The 19,328-nt window shown below is 36.6% G+C and overlaps 1 protein-coding gene across 1 annotated transcript; it reads left to right on the top strand.

The window, feature by feature from the left end:
* Positions 1-5,915: 5,915 nt before the first annotated feature.
* Positions 5,916-16,208, top strand: LOC132845596 (myosin-7-like). The gene is made up of 37 exons (XM_060869683.1): positions 5,916-6,116; positions 6,221-6,364; positions 6,447-6,603; positions 6,709-6,736; positions 6,817-6,922; positions 7,007-7,099; positions 7,184-7,247; positions 7,336-7,434; positions 7,679-7,782; positions 7,899-8,037; positions 8,140-8,258; positions 8,346-8,495; positions 8,606-8,776; positions 8,865-9,174; positions 9,648-9,724; positions 9,810-10,015; positions 10,113-10,236; positions 10,327-10,463; positions 10,554-10,809; positions 10,945-11,187; positions 11,296-11,472; positions 11,567-11,712; positions 11,792-11,882; positions 11,964-12,353; positions 12,441-12,567; positions 13,192-13,310; positions 13,391-13,587; positions 13,667-13,850; positions 13,995-14,160; positions 14,243-14,367; positions 14,457-14,765; positions 14,850-15,053; positions 15,151-15,447; positions 15,525-15,629; positions 15,723-15,818; positions 15,904-16,038; positions 16,138-16,208. Exons 1-37 carry the CDS (start codon positions 5,916-5,918, stop codon positions 16,156-16,158), a joined length of 5,817 nt encoding a protein of 1,938 aa, XP_060725666.1. The 3' UTR covers positions 16,159-16,208.
* Positions 16,209-19,328: the final 3,120 nt, after the last annotated feature.

Genomic DNA, 19,328 nt, shown 5'->3' with positions numbered 1-19,328 from the left:
AAACCACTTTCTGCATTATCCCTTTTCATGGAATGTTACTTTTAGAGAATTGCATTATATGATATACAATTTCACAAGGTTACTTACAAAATAATGTAAGAAGACAAAATAAAATATTAAGAACAAAACAATCTCTAACATATACCAGAAAAACATACAAACGTCATCCCACTGATGTACAAAAAAAACACAAATACAAAATTTTCAAAAGGAGACAAAAAATTAGTCAGTAACTAAAACAATCTCTTTAGAAGAAATTATCAGACTTTCAATTAGCAAAATGTGTGAAACTGTCTTATGAATAAACCTTTTTTTAATCAGACAAAAATCCTAAATATATTATACTAATTAAGTGAATGAAAATAACAGCATTCTATAAAGTATGAGTTGATAAAGGTTTAGAATGTTAGTGTAAATGATTCTGTAATTTCTACAATAATATACTGTGTTCAAAACCATGTTCCTTTAAAGCTATTTTACAGTTTGATACTGTAGCTTGTCTGGTATTCTTGGAAAATGTTTATAACATTGTATATTCATAATATATAAATTTATATTTATAATCATGGTAAAATTAAAAGTGAAAAATGATAAATGAACATACTGCATGTATTAATACAGTAAAACACACAGGATCACTGTGAAGTGGTTCGCTTTGCTTTTTTCATTTCAACTCTTATGTGAGGAAATTTGCTAAAATAAACCGCTTTTATTATTAAAGTGATAATTCGTATGTATGTTCTTATCTAATATCATATGACAGCTTTTATAAAAACAATAGATTTAATTAAGATTCGACAAGAAAATATAGTAAGTAAAATTAGTATTAGTATTAATATAAGTAAAATTGTAGCAAAAATCTTTTTACAGTAATTTACTACCAATAAATTTAGACATTTCTTTAAACATTACAGTAAAAACACTAAATATTAATTACAGTAACTACAACTCTGCTGACAGTGATCATATGGATGAAAAAGCTTACATTTTTGTAATTTGCTTTTTGCAAATGCATTTTGATTGTGACAATGGAACAGTAGAGAGCGGTAAAGAATAGTTGCATATCAGAATCAAAGCATTACACTGATTACAGGTATAAACCTGGTAAAATTAAAAGTGAAAAATGATAAATGAACATATTAGTCACAGACCAGGTAAACAGTCTAAAATGAGGTTGTTAACAAAACATTTGTTATACTAATAGTTTGAAATTATGTGCCTTAATAATGAAGAAAATTACTCCATACCCCTTACAGCAGCGTTGTCCTATGAGTGAAATAGAGGAGGGTATGGCATACTTCAAGAGACCACAGTGACGTGAAAGAAAGCAAAGTTAAGCTCTGTGGGTGTGTGTGAGGGTGGAAATGTTCACTTCAAAAAGAAATAGCCTGTTTGAGTAACCCTTCACCTGCTAGGGTTATATTAAGACCTACTGTACAATGGGAACATACTGTCTTCTGAAGGTCCCCAGAAACACAACTGATATATAGGCCTTTGAAGATATTTTAGCTATTAATTCCCTCAATTGCTGAGACATACAGTTTGACAGCACATGAGAAGAAATGTAGAAACACAGCAACAGTCTCTCATTCTTTCTCACAGTTATACTTTCCACAAATACATTTTGCTACTCATGGTGTTTTATTAATGAAAAATATGGTGACTAAATTTACTCAGATCAATGTTATTTTGAGTGATAATTCGAAGTATTACAGACAATTTAATATAATTTTAATCAATACAATTTACAGCACTTTACATTATTTACATCATGCTTTATCAACAATTTACAGTATATATCATCACATTATATATATCATGTGTCCTAGACCTCAAAATGTTCAAATTCTATTGTGTACTTTACCTTAATAACCTTGAAACTGAAGTAGTCTATAGGTTTCAAAAAGAGACACACAGTTCGTAAGTGACAAGACGCTATGATTAATATGGCACCTTCAGGGACACACCATCTGCTGACACTCGGATCACACAGCATAGCTGCCCTTCTCAATAAGAGAGAGGCATTCAGGAGGAATTTCACAGGTTTATCTTCGTCCTCAAGGACAAAGGGAAGGAAACAATATGAAGAAAACAAATCACTTTGCAACCAGCTAAACAGACAACAACAGACATGCAGGGTCGTATGAAACCAAGACAGTCCTGCATGCCAGTCCTCTTTATATAGACTCTCAACTGAGCAGCAGTAAATTTGTTTTATCTTCTCATATTTAAATATCTCATGATCACTTGCGTGTATATATCCTTTTAGCACTTAAGCAAATAATTTGGCGTAACAACATACTGTATATTGGGTGTAATTACTTAACAACAATACTGGATTAAAACCATTTTTTCTAGTACACTGGCATTCCATTTCGCATTTTAATAACTACAAACAAATAGATTATTTTAATATAAAAGTGTGATATGTTTTTATCTGTTTGTTAAGGTTACAGAAAATTGTAGCGATCGAAGAAAATGCTTTCAAAAGTTTAAATGCTTATGAACAAGCAATTGGAACATCTTTTAGAGCATAAATGGGTTTAATATCACCATTTACTTTGAAGATATAAGCATTTGTGTGAAAAACATATATATATATTTGGAACTTTTTCTTAATATGTGAATACATATATATTGCCATAACAGGCTAGGTACAAACAGAAATACTTATGAAAAACTACAAATTCTTAAAGCTTGTGAAGTTTCTTTTGGTTCTTTTGACATATCATATTCTGCGTGTGAATTAATACAATATTGCTTTAAAAGACCAAGCTTTGTTAAAGAGAAGAAATAAATCTAGAAAAATGTAAGATATTGTGGTGAAGGAACTATTAACATTGTTAATTACGGGCCTAACCTCATCACCTACTGAAAATAAGGAATACAAATAGCATTTAAATTAAAATGTAGGCAAAGGAATACAATATAATGCGTGTGTGAAATCTTAATGATTTGAAAATGTTAATCGGATATATTTTAACACACTGCACTGTCTCTTTGTGACCCATTAAACCTTCAGTTTTTTATAATTTATTTTGTAATCTTAAGGCATATTTTACTTTTATTCACTTCATTATTTATTTTCATTTCTCAAGAATATTTTGAATTATCTACTGAATTTGCTTGATAAACTTTCAGTTTGATCGCAGTTAATAAACTGGAGGCATTTTTGAAACTATAAAAACAGAACTATTAATACCCAGAAACCTTGAAAATAGACTATGACAATTAAAGTAAGACTATGACAATAACAACTAAATGATTGCAAGTATTGTGTAACAATTCAATTACATTTTATTTTGATAAAGCTTTTAATAATGACATTGTCCAAAGCAGCTTTAAAAAAGTCTTAAGATTTACCAAAATTACAAAGTTTAAAATGAAATATTTTTATTCTATTATAATGAGTAAGCAAGAGGCAACAATGAAAACTCCCTTAGATGACATGAGGAAACATCCCTGAGCAAAACCAGACTCAAAAGTGAAACCATCCTCATTTAGGTGACACATATAATATGATTATAAATAATGTGCTTTTCACAACTGTATAAAGTCAAGTGAAGTTGCTTACATTTTACTTACATCAAATTTCATCAGATTTTACACTGATCACTAATCAGATAGAAAATCAGAAGACGCTTTAAAGCACTCTGCTATACACACATCTGCTACACTTCTTTGACCAATGTCACATGTCACTGAAGGTATAAAAAGGATTCCTACTGTATGTATATAGGCTAAAGTTGCCATACCATGTGTTCATGCAAATCAAGTGACATGATGACCTACTGTACCCCTAACAATAGCCCACCCATTGTTCAAGATGTACAAATGGTTGTGTTGGTGGCCTTGCACTGTAGGGTGCTGAATACTTGAGGGACCTGCACAGCTGAGAATGGATCTCTTGCGTGATACTACCATGTTCAAAATGGAATGTTCCAGGATGTCAGGGACTGGGGTTAATAGTGTGAGGGTGTTAGTCCTCAACATCTTCAAGAAGTCACAGGTCCTTACAATAATATGTTAGCAGCTGCTAGGGGTTCTCAAAATGTACATGATATCAGACAGCTTTCTTGACCTTTGACATTGAGCAGCAAGACTGGATTTACTAACATACCAACACCAACTATCTTTTGCTTCAAAGAAAACATCATTTTCACTGTACAATGTGACTAGGTTTATTCTTTTTTTATTCTGTGTAAAGATACACACTTAATTGATTTAAGAATATGGTTATTTAAAACAACAATGAGATATTTGAACAATAATACACCTTTTACCTGTAACATCTTTACCTTTTTTATTACTTTTTCTGAGCAGGATGAGTGATGCCCATATGTGAATCTTTCTTAAAAGCTTGTTACCATGGTTGTGACCAGGCTCCCAGTGATTTGTATGCCTGCAGCTGGATAAAATCAAATTAAGGTTTAATTCTCTGCTTTTGAGTAACTTTAGTTGCTTTATATATAGTCAGTCCATTACATGGACACAATGGCTCATCAAACATTGGATTCATTAATCCAAATTCAGAAAAAATAAATAAATAAAAGTCAATTAAATGGAAATTACAACATGATTATAGTCCGAAGTGACATTTTTTCATAACTTAATTCAGATAAAGCCACTGTATAGAAAAAAGTTGTACTATTTTTTGTAAGTTTGGGTATATTTTTGACACACTATTCATTTAAAAATTCACATTTATGTCTCATATTATTAATTGATAAATAGGATTTTTTTTTTAAAACATAAGGTTGTGTCTAATGGGTAAATAAAAGGCAAACCATCCCACTTTTGACTCACTTACTTTCAACTATACTTTGTGTTTCAAGAAGTAACAATTCAAAATAAATTATAGTTACTATACTGTAAATACCTTGATATGGCCTATTTTATGCCTAAACCAAATAGTTGCAATGATCACTATGCATAAACACACTGTTCAATAATTCATTTTAGTACTGATTCTCTCTTTATAGTCCTGATAAAAATATTACAAAGTTACTGGATAGTAGTTAATTAGAAGTATAAAGTGATGTACTTGGTCACACAGGCCTAATATCATACAGGCTGCTGTCTTCTAAAATACCATGATGTCCGCTGTCGCTTTTAATGCAAAAAATTAAACTGATCAGCAATATATACACTATGAATGTATAATAAGTTTTACAATCAATAAAGAATTAATTACAGAACAACATAAGCATTTAAAACTTATAAAGCTATGTACCAGTTCTCTTTTAAGAAAAACTACGAAGAAACAAAGTACTGAGGACAATAAACAAGCAATTTAAGAAAAATAGCCTACACTGAGAAGACTGTCAAACTGGACCTCATCCGTTAGTGGTGTTCTTGTTAACCTGTTATTAGATCGTAAAAGAAGTTCCTTGTGGTGTTAATGATGTTTCTATAGAAACCTGAGTTATTTCCACCTTGAAACCTGTTGTTAACTAACACCATATATGTCAACCTCTTGGAAACCTCCTCCAGTCATTTGTGAGGAGAAGGGGAAGGGGCTCATTTTCAAATTAGCTGTACCATTGTTGGTCATCCATCTATGACCATTTTAGGATGATTGATTCCCTTTAAAAAGGGGGCATGGAGTCTTACAGGAACACTCCACTCCACTGCCTGAAGGTAAGCAGAGATGACAAGGTCTTAGCAAGCTTTGGAAGGAGTCAGCTTCTTGTGTGACTTTACAATAACCAAATACTGGGCTAAAGCAGATATTCTGTGATCTTTTTTATTGAAATGTGATGTTATTGTAATTTAAATTTTAGAATAATCTTGTTAATAGTGTGACAAAGAACTTAATCAAAGCTGATAAATTCTTCCTTTCATTGTTACATGACATCAAAGAGACCAAGAAAGAACTTGAAGGATTGAAAGCAGGTAGGTCTCTAGATTTCAGGATGGGTGATGCATTAATGGAGGAGTTTGGTGCCGCCGCACCTTTTCTGCGGAAGTCAGACAAAGAGCGTCTGGAGGCCCAGACTCGTCCTTTTGACATAAAACGGGAATGCTTTGTGCCGGATCCTGAAGTCGAGTATGTTAAAGCCACCGTATCCAGCCGAGATGGAGACAAGGTCACTGTTGACACTGAATATGGAAAGGTAGAAATCTGAGCCCAAGTGAAACTAACATTACAAATGAACTAATAATTAAGAATAATTTTAAAGCATCAATGATCTAAAGCCTCTGTTTTTCTATTTCACAGACAGTGACTGTGAAGGAGTGTGATGTTCACCCTCAGAACCCGCCAAAGTTTGATAAAATTGAGGACATGGCCATGTTCACCTTCCTGCATGAACCTGCTGTGCTGTTTAACCTCAAAGAGCGTTACGCAGCCTGGATGATCTACGTGAGTAAAAAGGATATGAGACTCATAGAACACGATAATAATAAAGTCACATGTTGATTTCATTCTTAAATATCTCTTTCAGACCTACTCAGGACTCTTCTGTGTAACTGTCAACCCCTACAAGTGGCTGCCAGTATACAACCAGGAAGTTGTTGTTGCATACAGAGGCAAGAAGAGAACTGAAGCTCCTCCTCACATCTTCTCCATTTCTGATAACGCCTACCAGTACATGTTGGCAGGTAAATGTCATGTATAGTGTGTCTTAGTGTGTCTGTCAATGTGTCTAACTATTTATCTATTTATCTATCTATTTATTTATTTATTTTTACATTTTTCACCTACAGATAGAGAGAACCAGTCAGTCCTGATCACGTAAGTAGAAAATTTACCCTGATTTTTAATGACACATACAATGCAGTGTATACTTATTATGAATATGTGACTATCACTAGTGGAGAATCTGGTGCAGGAAAGACTGTCAACACCAAGAGAGTCATCCAGTACTTTGCTAGCATTGCAGCAACATCTGGAAAGAAAGATCCATCTTTGGAGAAAAAGGTTACTGACTCATGTTATTAAGAAGATTATTTAGCCACAATTATCCTAAATATAAGCCACTGAATGCATATAATACCTTTTTAGGGCACCCTGGAGGATCAAATTATCCAGTGTAACCCTGCCCTAGAGGCCTTTGGTAATGCAAAGACCATCCGAAATGACAACTCATCTCGTTTTGTGAGTTTATTTCATATATGTTTATATTAATCTTGTAAGAACAAAGGAAATGTGTAAAACTTACCTGGTCTTATTTACCCATAGGGTAAATTCATTCGTATCCACTTTGGTGTCAGTGGAAAATTGTCCTCTGCTGACATTGAGACTTGTAAGTACAAATCTAATTCATACAAATTTTCAAGTGTCAAAAGAACTGCTTATAATGAACAAAGTGCAATGTGAACTTTTTTATCTAGATCTTCTGGAAAAGTCTCGTGTGACTTATCAGCTCAAGGCTGAGAGAGATTACCACATCTTCTACCAGATCCTGTCTCAAAGGAAACCAGAATTGCTGGGTTAGTGCAGGAATCTGCCCACACTATATAGAGTGCTATGTTTGATAAATGTACCTAACTTTTGTTGTTGCTGGTTCATGAAATAATTATACAAAAAAAAACTAATCAAAATAACTGTTAGTTATTAATAATTGAGGGCCACAGAGTAAGGGAGATGGTATATAGCAGTGGGTCTTATTGACTTGCTGACATACATTTTATACATGGAGATGAAATATGAATGTGTATTCTATTTATCTTACAGAAATGTTGCTCATCACCAACAACCCCTATGACTATGCTTACATCTCCCAAGGGGAGACACAAGTGGCCTCTATTAATGATGCTGATGAACTTATAGCTACTGATGTATGTATTAAACTTAAATATTACTTTAATGCTAAACCTTTAATAATATAATAAATGATGAACAATAATTGATCTATACATGATATATAGTATAATACAATGTATTTGGCCAACAGGAAGCTTTTGATGTGCTAGGCTTTACCCAAGAAGAAAAGAATGGCATTTATAAACTGACTGGTGCCATCATGCACTTTGGTAACATGAAGTTCAAGCAAAAGCAGAGAGAGGAGCAGGCTGAGGCTGACGGCACTGAGGGTCAGTGTTATCCTTTAGAAATGTTTATGTGGTGTGGGTGTAGCACTGCACATTAAACAATTTGCAATACAGCAATTCACAATTTCTTCATTATCTAAACAGATGCTGACAAAGTCGCATATCTGATGGGTCTAAACTCTGCTGATCTGCTTAAGGGTTTGTGTCACCCAAGAGTCAAAGTCGGAAATGAGTGGGTCACCAAGGGACAGAATGTCCAGCAGGTAATAAAATGGAGTTTTTTCTGTTGTATTATTCGCCTCTTCTAAAGATGAAGTCTTTAATAATTTACTACTTCTGTTTTTTTTTAGGTGTACTATTCAATTGGTGCTCTTTCAAAATCAGTGTACGAGAAGATGTTCCTTTGGATGGTTGTGAGAATTAACCAATCTCTGGACACCAAGCAGCCTCGCCAGTACTTTATTGGTGTGCTGGATATCGCTGGCTTTGAGATCTTTGATGTACGGGTTAAATCAATACTGCTTTTAGTTTTTCATCCATGTTGCTGGTATTTTTATCTCTACTTTTTTTTGGCTTCATCCTTATTAATGACACTGTATTTCTACTGCAGTTCAACACCTTTGAGCAGCTGTGCATCAACTTTACTAATGAGAAGTTGCAACAGTTTTTCAACCACCACATGTTTGTGCTGGAGCAAGAAGAATACAAGAAAGAGGGTATTGAGTGGGAGTTCATTGACTTTGGCATGGACTTGCAGGCTTGTATTGAGCTTATTGAAAAGGTGAGCACACAATACTAAGCATAGACTGAAAAAAAATCACTTTATTTTCCAAAAACATATCACTGACCACTTACTCTCTGAATTTCAGCCCATGGGTATCATGTCCATCCTTGAAGAGGAGTGCATGTTCCCCAAAGCCAGTGATGCCACATTCAAAGCTAAGCTTTATGACAATCACTTGGGCAAATCTAACAATTTCCAGAAGCCCAGGATTGTGAAGGGTAGACCAGAGGCTCACTTTGCCCTGGTTCACTATGCTGGCACTGTGGACTACAACATTAACAACTGGCTGGTGAAGAACAAGGATCCACTTAATGAAACTGTTGTGGGGCTATACCAGAAGTCCACTCTAAAGCTGTTAGGCACTCTCTTTGCTGGTTATGCTGGAGCTGACTCAGGTAAGGGAATTTAGAGAACTGGAGACTAGTAGCGAAAAACTGTTGATGAAAGGAATGTTTCTGTTTTGAAACCAAATGACTCTCAAAATGAGAATAAATATTTGGAGGGTATGTGGATGGTAACATACTAGCGAACAAATTAAGTTTTAATAAGACTTGTGAAGGTTGAGCATAAAATTTGTGACAAATAAAACCATTTAAGTATGCATCGGTGCCACAAAAGCAGATAAATAAGTACATGCACATCAAGAGTGTAGCAAGGTTAATAGCATCTGTTATAAGGATTTAGCGTGCCTGGGTTATAATCCATTAAACATGAAGAGACTGGACATTTGGCAGGCTACAGATTTATATTCTCACCGCAGGCTGCAGTACAAATGAAAAAGAGGAAAAGCTAATATACTGAAATGAAAAAGAAAGGCAACTATACTATATAAATTGCTGAAAACTGAAGATTGCTTTGTTTCAAACAGCTTCGGACTCTGGAAAGGGTGGAAAAGGTGCAAAAAAGAAGGGTTCATCATTCCAGACTGTGTCTGCTCTCCATCGTGTGAGTTGTTAAACAATTCTTACACAAAGGTGCAGTAAAATATGAGCAGTAATCCAACTTAAACTTACTTTTATACCATCAACAGGAGAATCTGAACAAGTTGATGACAAACTTGAGGTCCACACACCCACACTTTGTGCGCTGCCTCATCCCCAATGAGACCAAGACTCCTGGGGCCATGGAGAATCCTCTTGTGATGCACCAGCTACGCTGTAACGGTGTGCTGGAAGGCATCAGAATTTGCAGAAAGGGCTTCCCCAACAGGATCCTGTATGGTGACTTCAAACAACGGTGAGTTTTTCTTAATCCATTACTTTTTATTTGAACAGAAAAATCCTGTACAGTACGTATTTAAGATCTTATGTGTTATTTACTCACTTCTGTTCAGGTATCGTATCTTGAATCCTGCTGCTATTCCTGAGGGGCAGTTTATTGACAACAAGAAAGGTGCAGAGAAACTACTTGGCTCTCTGGACATTGACCACAGCCAATATAAACTGGGACACACAAAGGTATAAGGAATATATGTGTTAAATTTCAAATAAGCAACTTTCCCTGTTCTTCTCAGACACAAAATCTCTCATGCAATCATCTCTGTTTAGGTGTTCTTCAAGGCTGGTCTTCTGGGTACTCTTGAGGAGATGCGAGATGACCGCCTTGCACTCATCCTTACTGGGATTCAGGCCAGGGCTCGTGGTATACTTTCAAGGATCGAATTCCAGAAGATTGTAGAAAGGAGGTAGGTTATATTGGCTTTCAAATATTCTTTTTACCTAGTTTTTTTAATCTAATAAATAAATAATACATCTATTTAATATAATTTATGCAGGGATGCCTTGTTGGTAATCCAGTGGAATGTCCGAGCTTTCATGGGTGTGAAGAACTGGCCATGGATGAAGCTGTACTTTAAGATCAAACCGTTGCTGAAGTCAGCTGAGGCTGAGAAAGAAATGGCCAATATGAAAGAAGAATTCACCAAGTTGAAAGAGGCCTATGCTAAATCTGAAGCTCGCAGGAAAGAATTGGAAGAGAAAATGGTCTCTCTTCTCCAAGAGAAAAATGACCTACAGCTCCAAGTCCAATCTGTAAGTTCTGTAGAAATAATCAAAATGAGCATTTTAATTTTTGCTATTTTTATGTACATTTTATAATGTTATGCTTATTTGTTGACACAAGAATTCCGTTTTTCCAAGCTGTTGAAACATGATGTGCATTTTTAGGAACAAGATAACCTTGCTGATGCTGAAGAGCGATGTGAAGGTCTAATTAAGAACAAGATCCAACTTGAAGCTAAATCCAAAGAGTTGACTGAGAGACTGGAAGATGAAGAGGAAATGAATGCTGAGTTGGTTGCAAAGAAAAGAAAACTTGAGGATGAATGCTCTGAGCTGAAGAAAGACATTGATGATCTGGAGCTCACCTTGGCCAAAGTGGAGAAAGAAAAGCATGCTACTGAAAATAAGGTTGGTTCTACCATCATTGTAATTGTACTGTCATTTACTTTAGTACAATTCACCTGTGGTAAAAGCAAGCATTGTTTCAATGTACTGAAGCATTGCTATACATTTTAGGTTAAAAACCTGACTGAGGAAATGGCGGCTCTGGATGAAATCATCGCCAAGCTGACCAAGGAGAAAAAAGCTCTCCAGGAAGCTCATCAGCAAACACTGGATGATCTGCAGAGTGAGGAGGACAAAGTCAACACTCTGACCAAAGCCAAAGCTAAACTGGAGCAGCAAGTTGATGATGTGTGTAACAGATAATACTTTAATAAAAATATTTTAACAGAGGACTAAAGAGGATAATACATTTGCTCTTTTTTACCCCACTGACATCCTCTAGCTTGAGGGATCTCTCGAACAAGAAAAGAAAATTCGAATGGACCTTGAGCGAGCCAAGAGAAAACTTGAGGGTGACTTGAAGTTGACTCAAGAGAATGTGATGGATTTGGAAAATGACAAGCAGCAAATGGAGGAAAGGCTAAAAAAGTAAGAATTCAAATATACTTTGTGAAATTCAAAGCATTTATAATGGCACAGAAACTAAAATATCCTATTTATTCTGCAGAAAAGACTTTGAGGTCAGCCAACTTAACAGTAAAATCGAGGATGAACAAGCAATGGGCGCCCAACTCCAGAAGAAACTGAAGGAGTTGCAGGTAATAGAAGAAAACTAAACAAAACCAAATGTCTGCATTGTTGAAATGTTAAATTTCTAAAAGCAAATGTTCTGGAAATAGGCTCGTATTGAAGAGCTTGAAGAAGAGTTGGAGGCTGAGAGAGCTGCTCGTGCCAAAGTTGAGAAGCAAAGGGCAGATCTGGCTCGAGAACTGGAGGAGATCAGCGAGAGGCTGGAGGAGGCTGGTGGTGCCACTGCTGCCCAGATTGAAATGAACAAGAAGAGAGAGGCTGAGTTCCAGAAACTGCGCAGAGACCTTGAAGAGGCCACCCTGCATCATGAAGCCACAGCTGCAACTTTAAGAAAGAAACACGCTGACAGTGTTGCAGACCTGGGAGAGCAGATTGATAACCTTCAGAGAGTGAAGCAGAAGCTTGAGAAGGAGAAGAGTGAACTGAGACTAGAGCTGGATGATGTGGTCTCCAACATGGAGCAGATTGTTAAAGCCAAGGTAACAATGAATAATTATGTACAGTGTATACAGACATGTATATTTTATCTTTAAAGTAAACACATCAAAATGCATCAAATTTTCCAGGCAAACCTGGAGAAAATGTGTAGAACCTTGGAAGACCAAATGAGTGAATTCCGAACCAAAGCTGAGGAAGGCCAGCGCACAATCAATGATTTTTCAATGCAGAAGGCAAAGCTTCAAACTGAAAATGGTAAGCCTGTCAGCAACCAAACATTGGTGGGGTGCACGTTGTTTGAGAAATGCTTCAGAAAACTGAGCCGACAAACAAAACAAACGTGTAGCCAATGAGCAGAAAGGGGCATGTCTTGACAATATGCAGCGGAGAGAGTGTTCAGTGTGCATGTATGACATTAGCAGAAAGCAATTGAACATTGACATGGCGGATAAAAACGAAAAGCGAAAAAAGGCTTACAATAAGGCAAGAAGCAGGACCCGTGTTAATATGGGATCAGCTTTCTAGCGCTTGAGAGAACTGAACGTCTTCTGCATGAAACGAAACCTTTCACGGTACAACACACAGTACTACAAAAACACATTTGTATTACCATAGTATTACTCATTGAGTTCATTTATTGATAAAAATATCTCCTCGGCCAGCTGCCCCAGCAGGTTCCGCCATACTGTAATAGTTGCCTGGGTTACGTATGTATGTGTGGGGCGGATATATCAAAACAGGGGTGACACCCATTTGGGTTAGGGGCATGTTTCTTTTGGTGATTTCAAATGTCAACATTGGCTTTCAAACATCGTACACCCCACCTTTAAACCATATTTATATAGTGTAATTCATCTTAGATTTGTCTCATCATTTCAGGTGAGCTTTCCAGACAATTGGAAGAAAAGGATTCACTGGTCTCTCAGCTGACAAGAGGGAAACAGTCCTACACCCAGCAGATTGAGGATCTCAAGAGACAGCTGGAAGAGGAAGTCAAGGTATCTTTCAATGCTCAATAATTAGCACATAAAACCTACAAAAAAAAAACACTATAACCATGCTATCAACTGATTTCCAGGCCAAGAATGCCCTGGCTCATGCAGTGCAGTCGGCTCGTCATGATTCTGACCTGCTCAGAGAGCAGTATGAAGAGGAGCAGGAGGCTAAGGCTGAGCTACAGCGCAGTCTCTCCAAAGCAAACTCTGAGGTAGCTCAGTGGAGAACCAAGTATGAAACTGATGCCATCCAGAGAACAGAAGAGCTGGAGGATGCAAAGTAAGTGACTTGTACATAAAACCTTACTTTTATATAACCTGTCTATCTATCTATTTATTTAACATATTTACTTATTCAGGAAAAAACTTGCTCAGCGTCTGCAAGAAGCAGAGGAAGCTGTGGAAGCTGTAAATGCCAAATGTTCCTCCTTGGAGAAGACTAAACACAGACTGCAGAATGAGATTGAAGATCTTATGGTTGATGTAGAAAGATCCAATGCTGCTGCTGCTGCTCTGGACAAGAAGCAAAGAAACTTTGACAAGGTGACAAGCAAACTGATATTAGCTCTTAATTGCACTAAGGATACTTTTCCAAATCTAGTCATTATTGTCTTCTTTAGTTTCACCTGAAATCTTCCTGATGTACTGGAAGTATTTCTGTGCTCAATAGATATCTATGCTCCACAGGTCCTGGCTGAATGGAAGCAAAAGTATGAAGAGTCCCAGTCTGAGTTGGAAAGCTCTCAGAAAGAGGCAAGATCTCTAAGCACTGAGCTCTTCAAACTGAAAAATTCCTATGAGGAGTCTTTGGACCATCTGGAGACCATGAAGAGGGAGAACAAGAACTTGCAAGGTTCCTATAATTTGAACAGTATTCAAAATAACAGTGTTTACATTTCAGATTGTGTCATAATCCCTTGTTTTCTATTAAAAAGAGGAAATTTCTGATCTCACTGAACAACTTGGTGAAAGTGGGAAGAGTATTCATGAGCTGGAAAAAGCAAGGAAACAGTTGGAGCAGGAGAAGGCTGAGATTCAAGCAGCTCTTGAGGAAGCTGAGGTGAATTTATGAAAATGGTCACATTCCTGTATTATACTATCCTTCTATTTATTCAAAACAAAATACTTCCTTTTATTTGTTACTAACAGGGATCTCTTGAGCATGAGGAGGGCAAAATTCTTAGAGCTCAACTGGAGTTCAACCAGGTAAAGGCTGACATTGAGCGTAAGCTGTCTGAAAAGGATGAGGAAATGGAGCAGGCCAAGAGAAACCAACAAAGAGTGGTGGACACCCTGCAAAGCTCTCTAGAGTCTGAGACTCGCAGCAGAAATGAAGCCCTCAGAATTAAGAAGAAGATGGAAGGAGACTTAAATGAGATGGAGATCCAGCTCAGCCAGGCTAACAGGCAGGCTGCAGAGGCCCAGAAACAGCTGAAGAGTCTCCATGGACATATGAAGGTATGCCAGAAAAATGCTTAGCATAATTTGGATTTAAGTATACTGAGATTTTTAAATTAAATTATTAATTTTGTACTTTTTCAGGATTCTCAACTGCAGCTGGATGATGCTCTTCGTGGTAACGATGATCTCAAAGAGAACATTGCTATTGTGGAAAGACGTAACAATCTACTCCAGGCTGAACTGGATGAACTAAGATCCCTTGTAGAGCAGACCGAGAGAGGCCGCAAACTGGCAGAACAAGAACTGCTGGATGTCAGTGAGAGGGTTCAGCTACTGCATTCTCAGGTATTATACAGATTTCTTTTTTACTTACAGGGCAGATACAGTTTAATATGAATTATAAAATCTCTGAGGATTTAACTATAACTCCATGCATTTGTAGAACACTAGCTTGCTGAACCAGAAGAAGAAACTAGAGGTAGACACTTCTCAGCTGCAGACTGAGGTAGAGGAGGCTGTCCAAGAGTGTAGGAATGCTGAGGAAAAAGCCAAAAAAGCCATCACCGATGCTGCCATGATGGCAGAAGAGCTGAAGAAGGAGCAGGACACCAGTGCTCACCTGGAGCGCATGAAGAAGAACATGGAGCAGACCATTAAAGACCTCCAGCACCGTCTGGATGAAGCTGAGCAAATCGCCATGAAAGGTGGCAAGAAGCAGGTCCAGAAGCTGGAGGCTAGGGTATGTTCCTATGTGTATCTCAATCTGACACCAGAACTATGAAACATCCATTTGTTACATTCATTCTATTCAATTAGGTCAGAGAGCTGGAAAGTGAAGTGGAGCTGGAGCAGAGGAAATCCAGTGAGTCGGTTAAGGGCGTCCGTAAATATGAGCGCCGTATTAAGGAGCTGACCTACCAGGTTATTTCCCTTATCAACAAAGTTTAATATGCAATAACATTAAAAAACAAGAATGACAGAATTTAGCATATATTCCTGCTTTTTATTTTGTAGACTGAGGAGGATCGAAAGAATCTTGCCCGTCTGCAGGACCTTGTGGACAAACTTCAGCTGAAGGTCAAGTCCTACAAGAGAGCTGCTGAGGAGTCTGTAAGTTTATTGTCGAACTAAACTATTATATTTTTGCTGTTTGCTATATATTGTATTTGCCATTCACTGGGTTTTCATTTTTAAGGAGGAGCAAGCTAATGCCAATCTTGGAAAGTTCCGCAAACTGCAGCATGAACTGGATGAGGCTGAGGAAAGAGCAGATATTGCAGAATCCCAAGTCAACAAGTTGAGAGCTAAAAGCCGTGACACTGGTTCCAAGGCAAGTAACCTATAGCACACAAAAAACACACTGACCAGAACCTGGAATACATAGTCTGGAAAATTAAGTAGGGCAAATTCTCTTCTCTATTTTTTACAGAAAGGACATGATGAAGAGTGAACCTCCCCTGCAGACGTATTGCAGAGCTTTTGAAAATGTTTTAGTCAACAGTCTGATGTAGAATAAATAAGTATTTGAAATTCTAAACTTCCTTGACAGCTCTGATTTTTCACTGCACTCAAAACAGCTACATTAAATAAACAGTTTAACATAATTTACATTTCACTTAAAATAATTGACATTATGCCAGCTAAAATGAATACGGGGGCAATGATTTTTGTAAACCTAATAAATGAAGAAAAAAATGCCTTTTTTCCCCATCATAGAGCACAGGCAAGAACAAGATGTAGTGTTGCTGCGTAAATTTTAGCATACTGGCACACATGACAGTAGTGCACAAAATAAGGGGTGGAGGGTTCAATGAATAAATTACAAAAAGGTTTGGTAAGGTGTGCTGCTGGATTTTCATTTCATTTTTGGAAAGTAATTATCGACACAGTCCTTGTTTTAGTGTTTTCACCAAGAAAGGTACAGTCTTCTAGCTATAGCTTTTTGCAGCTGCTTTAAATATAGCACATTCAGATTTCTCTGCTTTCACTCTTTACACAATAAAAGTCATCTTAAATGTTGAAGGTAAATCGCTATTTTCCCAAAGCATTTGTTAGATGCTCAAAAAAATTATCCTGGTTAACTTGATCCACCTACTGTAGCTGCTACCAATTGTAGTGAATCACCAAGTGATCTGGAGACAGCTTTGCAACTCCATTTACCCAAACATATAATTGAAAATATTCCAAAAAAGAGGATCACTGTCACCTACAGTACACAGAAGAGAGACCACTGCCAAGTCAAGAAGTTTGGTCTAATTAATCTAAAACATCAACATACTTGAGTCTGGTCTTGATCTTACAAGATGGCTTTATTTCCAACTGAGCCCGGCCAAATTATGTGTCCAAGTTTTCTGTCACCAGGCCTGGTAAAAGACACAATTCCAAAGTGTTTCTGAGCTGCAATTCTCTCAACAGGTAAATGTTATTTATTTGTTCTATATGCTTACAATTTTCACTGATATCTATCTAAAAAATTACTAGAGCATACATTGCATGGGGCTTATGTGCTTGCTAATGGCTAATGTTAGCTGTCCAAAATTATTTAATGTGCTTATTCAATTAACTAATGTGAGAACTGAACAAAGGTCTTTTACAGTATTGCATATCAATGAGGTCCCTAAATTTGGTTTTGTTATAACATATACATGGTGCGGGTTCAAGATCCCATAAGTTTGAGGTTCTTATAAATAAGTTGAAGTTCTTCAAACGTATTTAACATAATTGGAAGAACCTTGAGCTGTTCTTTGCTTTTGATCAGTTTTCAGCAAATAATTAATGTATGGTGGCCCATAACTTTGAAACCAGTATTTTGTTGAGAGAAAAAAAGTAATAGATTTTTGTTAAATATTTTATACATTAGTTTTTGTATTCTTCCATATAAAAGTACCAGTAATTGTTACAGCTGTTCTGCTGTTAACCAAGTTCTTCAAACATTATCGGTGTGCCCTACATGTCTCCTTGCATGTGTGAAAAACTGAGAGAGTCTCTCTCACCTTTTGTTAGGAACAGATGCAGGAACCTCCTAATAATAGTGCAGTGTTTGACAAAAAGAAGGTTCAGGTTACAGCTTTCAACACAGGAGGAGTACCACTGTTTCTTCAGTCCTTGCTCCTGTGTGATGATAATCCAGATCAATCAAACAGCTGAGAATGGGGCACCAGTAAGAATGTCAAGAGCTTAGAATAGCCTGTCCATGCATTAAGACTAAGTAAGGTACTTGATGAGAGGGAGCATGTCAACTGTGAAACAGGGGTGAGGACAGGCTTGACCTGTTTCAGTACAAAATATTTAACAATGTTGATAATAGTCTTAAACTAGAATAATCTAGTTGACACAATGGTCCTTTCAGAATAACTATCCAGTTTCATAATGCAGCTTAAAAAGGTTTAGTTTTCCAGCGTGATGATGTAAATTTGATAATAAGTTTGATTTTCTAGTCTTGTTAGACATCCATTACATACAGTCAAATATTAATATAACATTTTACAAGTTCTCTGTATCAATGTACATAATAATGTAGTGATATTTTGAGGTCCAGTAAAAGTTGCTAGTATAATGTCAAAAGGAAGAAAACCGTAATTCTAGACTTTTTTTTTTCATTCAAATTTTTCAGAATTTATCAATGTGTTCTTTTAACCGGCAACTCTTTACAGCCTTAGATAAGTGATGTAGGGCTGAGACGTATTTGTACTTACATATCTAATACTTGAACATCATGCATAACAATAAATTTCACTATTAAAATTATAAATGTGTGTCTGGTTTACTGACATTTAGAACAAGTTGTTCTAAATCTTGAATTTCAGCCAAGTAGGAACTCACAAAGTAAATGCATAGAGACATATGCATAGTGACCTCACCCAAGCAAACGATAACCATTGTCAAAGGTTACAACAACTGGGTCCACCTTGGTTAACTGCTTTCCTGATTTTAATGCATGTTTAACAAGGACGTGAAAAATATGAAAAAGGAAAATATTCTAGAATTCGGTAAATGCATGCCTGCTGTGTGCTGTTGAAAAATTAAAAAATAAATGTGTTTAAGAACAGCTGAAAAGCAGCATGCAAACAAAAACTACACCTGTCTTCTGTGGTTCGGTCAAATCCAAGGTCATAGAAGTTAGAGTCCCATATTTACCTTTAGTACTGTTCTACAGTATTCTCAGTCTCAAGCTAGCTCTGCATTGTTTCCTTGCTTTTATCCTTGGACACAAAGATAACCTGTGAAATTCCTAGTGGGCGCCGTACTGTCATTCAGAAGGACAGCTTGTGATGGAAGTTCAAATATACATATCCAATATCCACCTTGACACATATCCCTTACCATATGAGGAGTAACAGATAAGGAAGTTTAAACAAAAATATTGTATTGACATATACTCTATAGAAGCCTTTTCTTATTTATACACTTTTCATTGTTTTACTGCTAATGCCTTCCAGCTGCTCTGCTGCAGCTTCATTTAAACGTACATTCTGTGTTCCAAAAAGGGCTATGTGCCACACGCACCTAACCAAATAGGGCATGAGAACGTCACCACCATTGGAATTCTTGCCATACTACTTTTATTCGGTCTCTATATAAAGAGACACACAGACAGGCTCTAACAAATACAACACTACA

Source organism: Tachysurus vachellii, chromosome 5 (assembly GCF_030014155.1).
Source record: "Tachysurus vachellii isolate PV-2020 chromosome 5, HZAU_Pvac_v1, whole genome shotgun sequence".
Lineage (NCBI taxonomy): Eukaryota > Metazoa > Chordata > Actinopteri > Siluriformes > Bagridae > Tachysurus > Tachysurus vachellii.
This window is presented reverse-complemented; position numbering and strand designations above follow the sequence as displayed.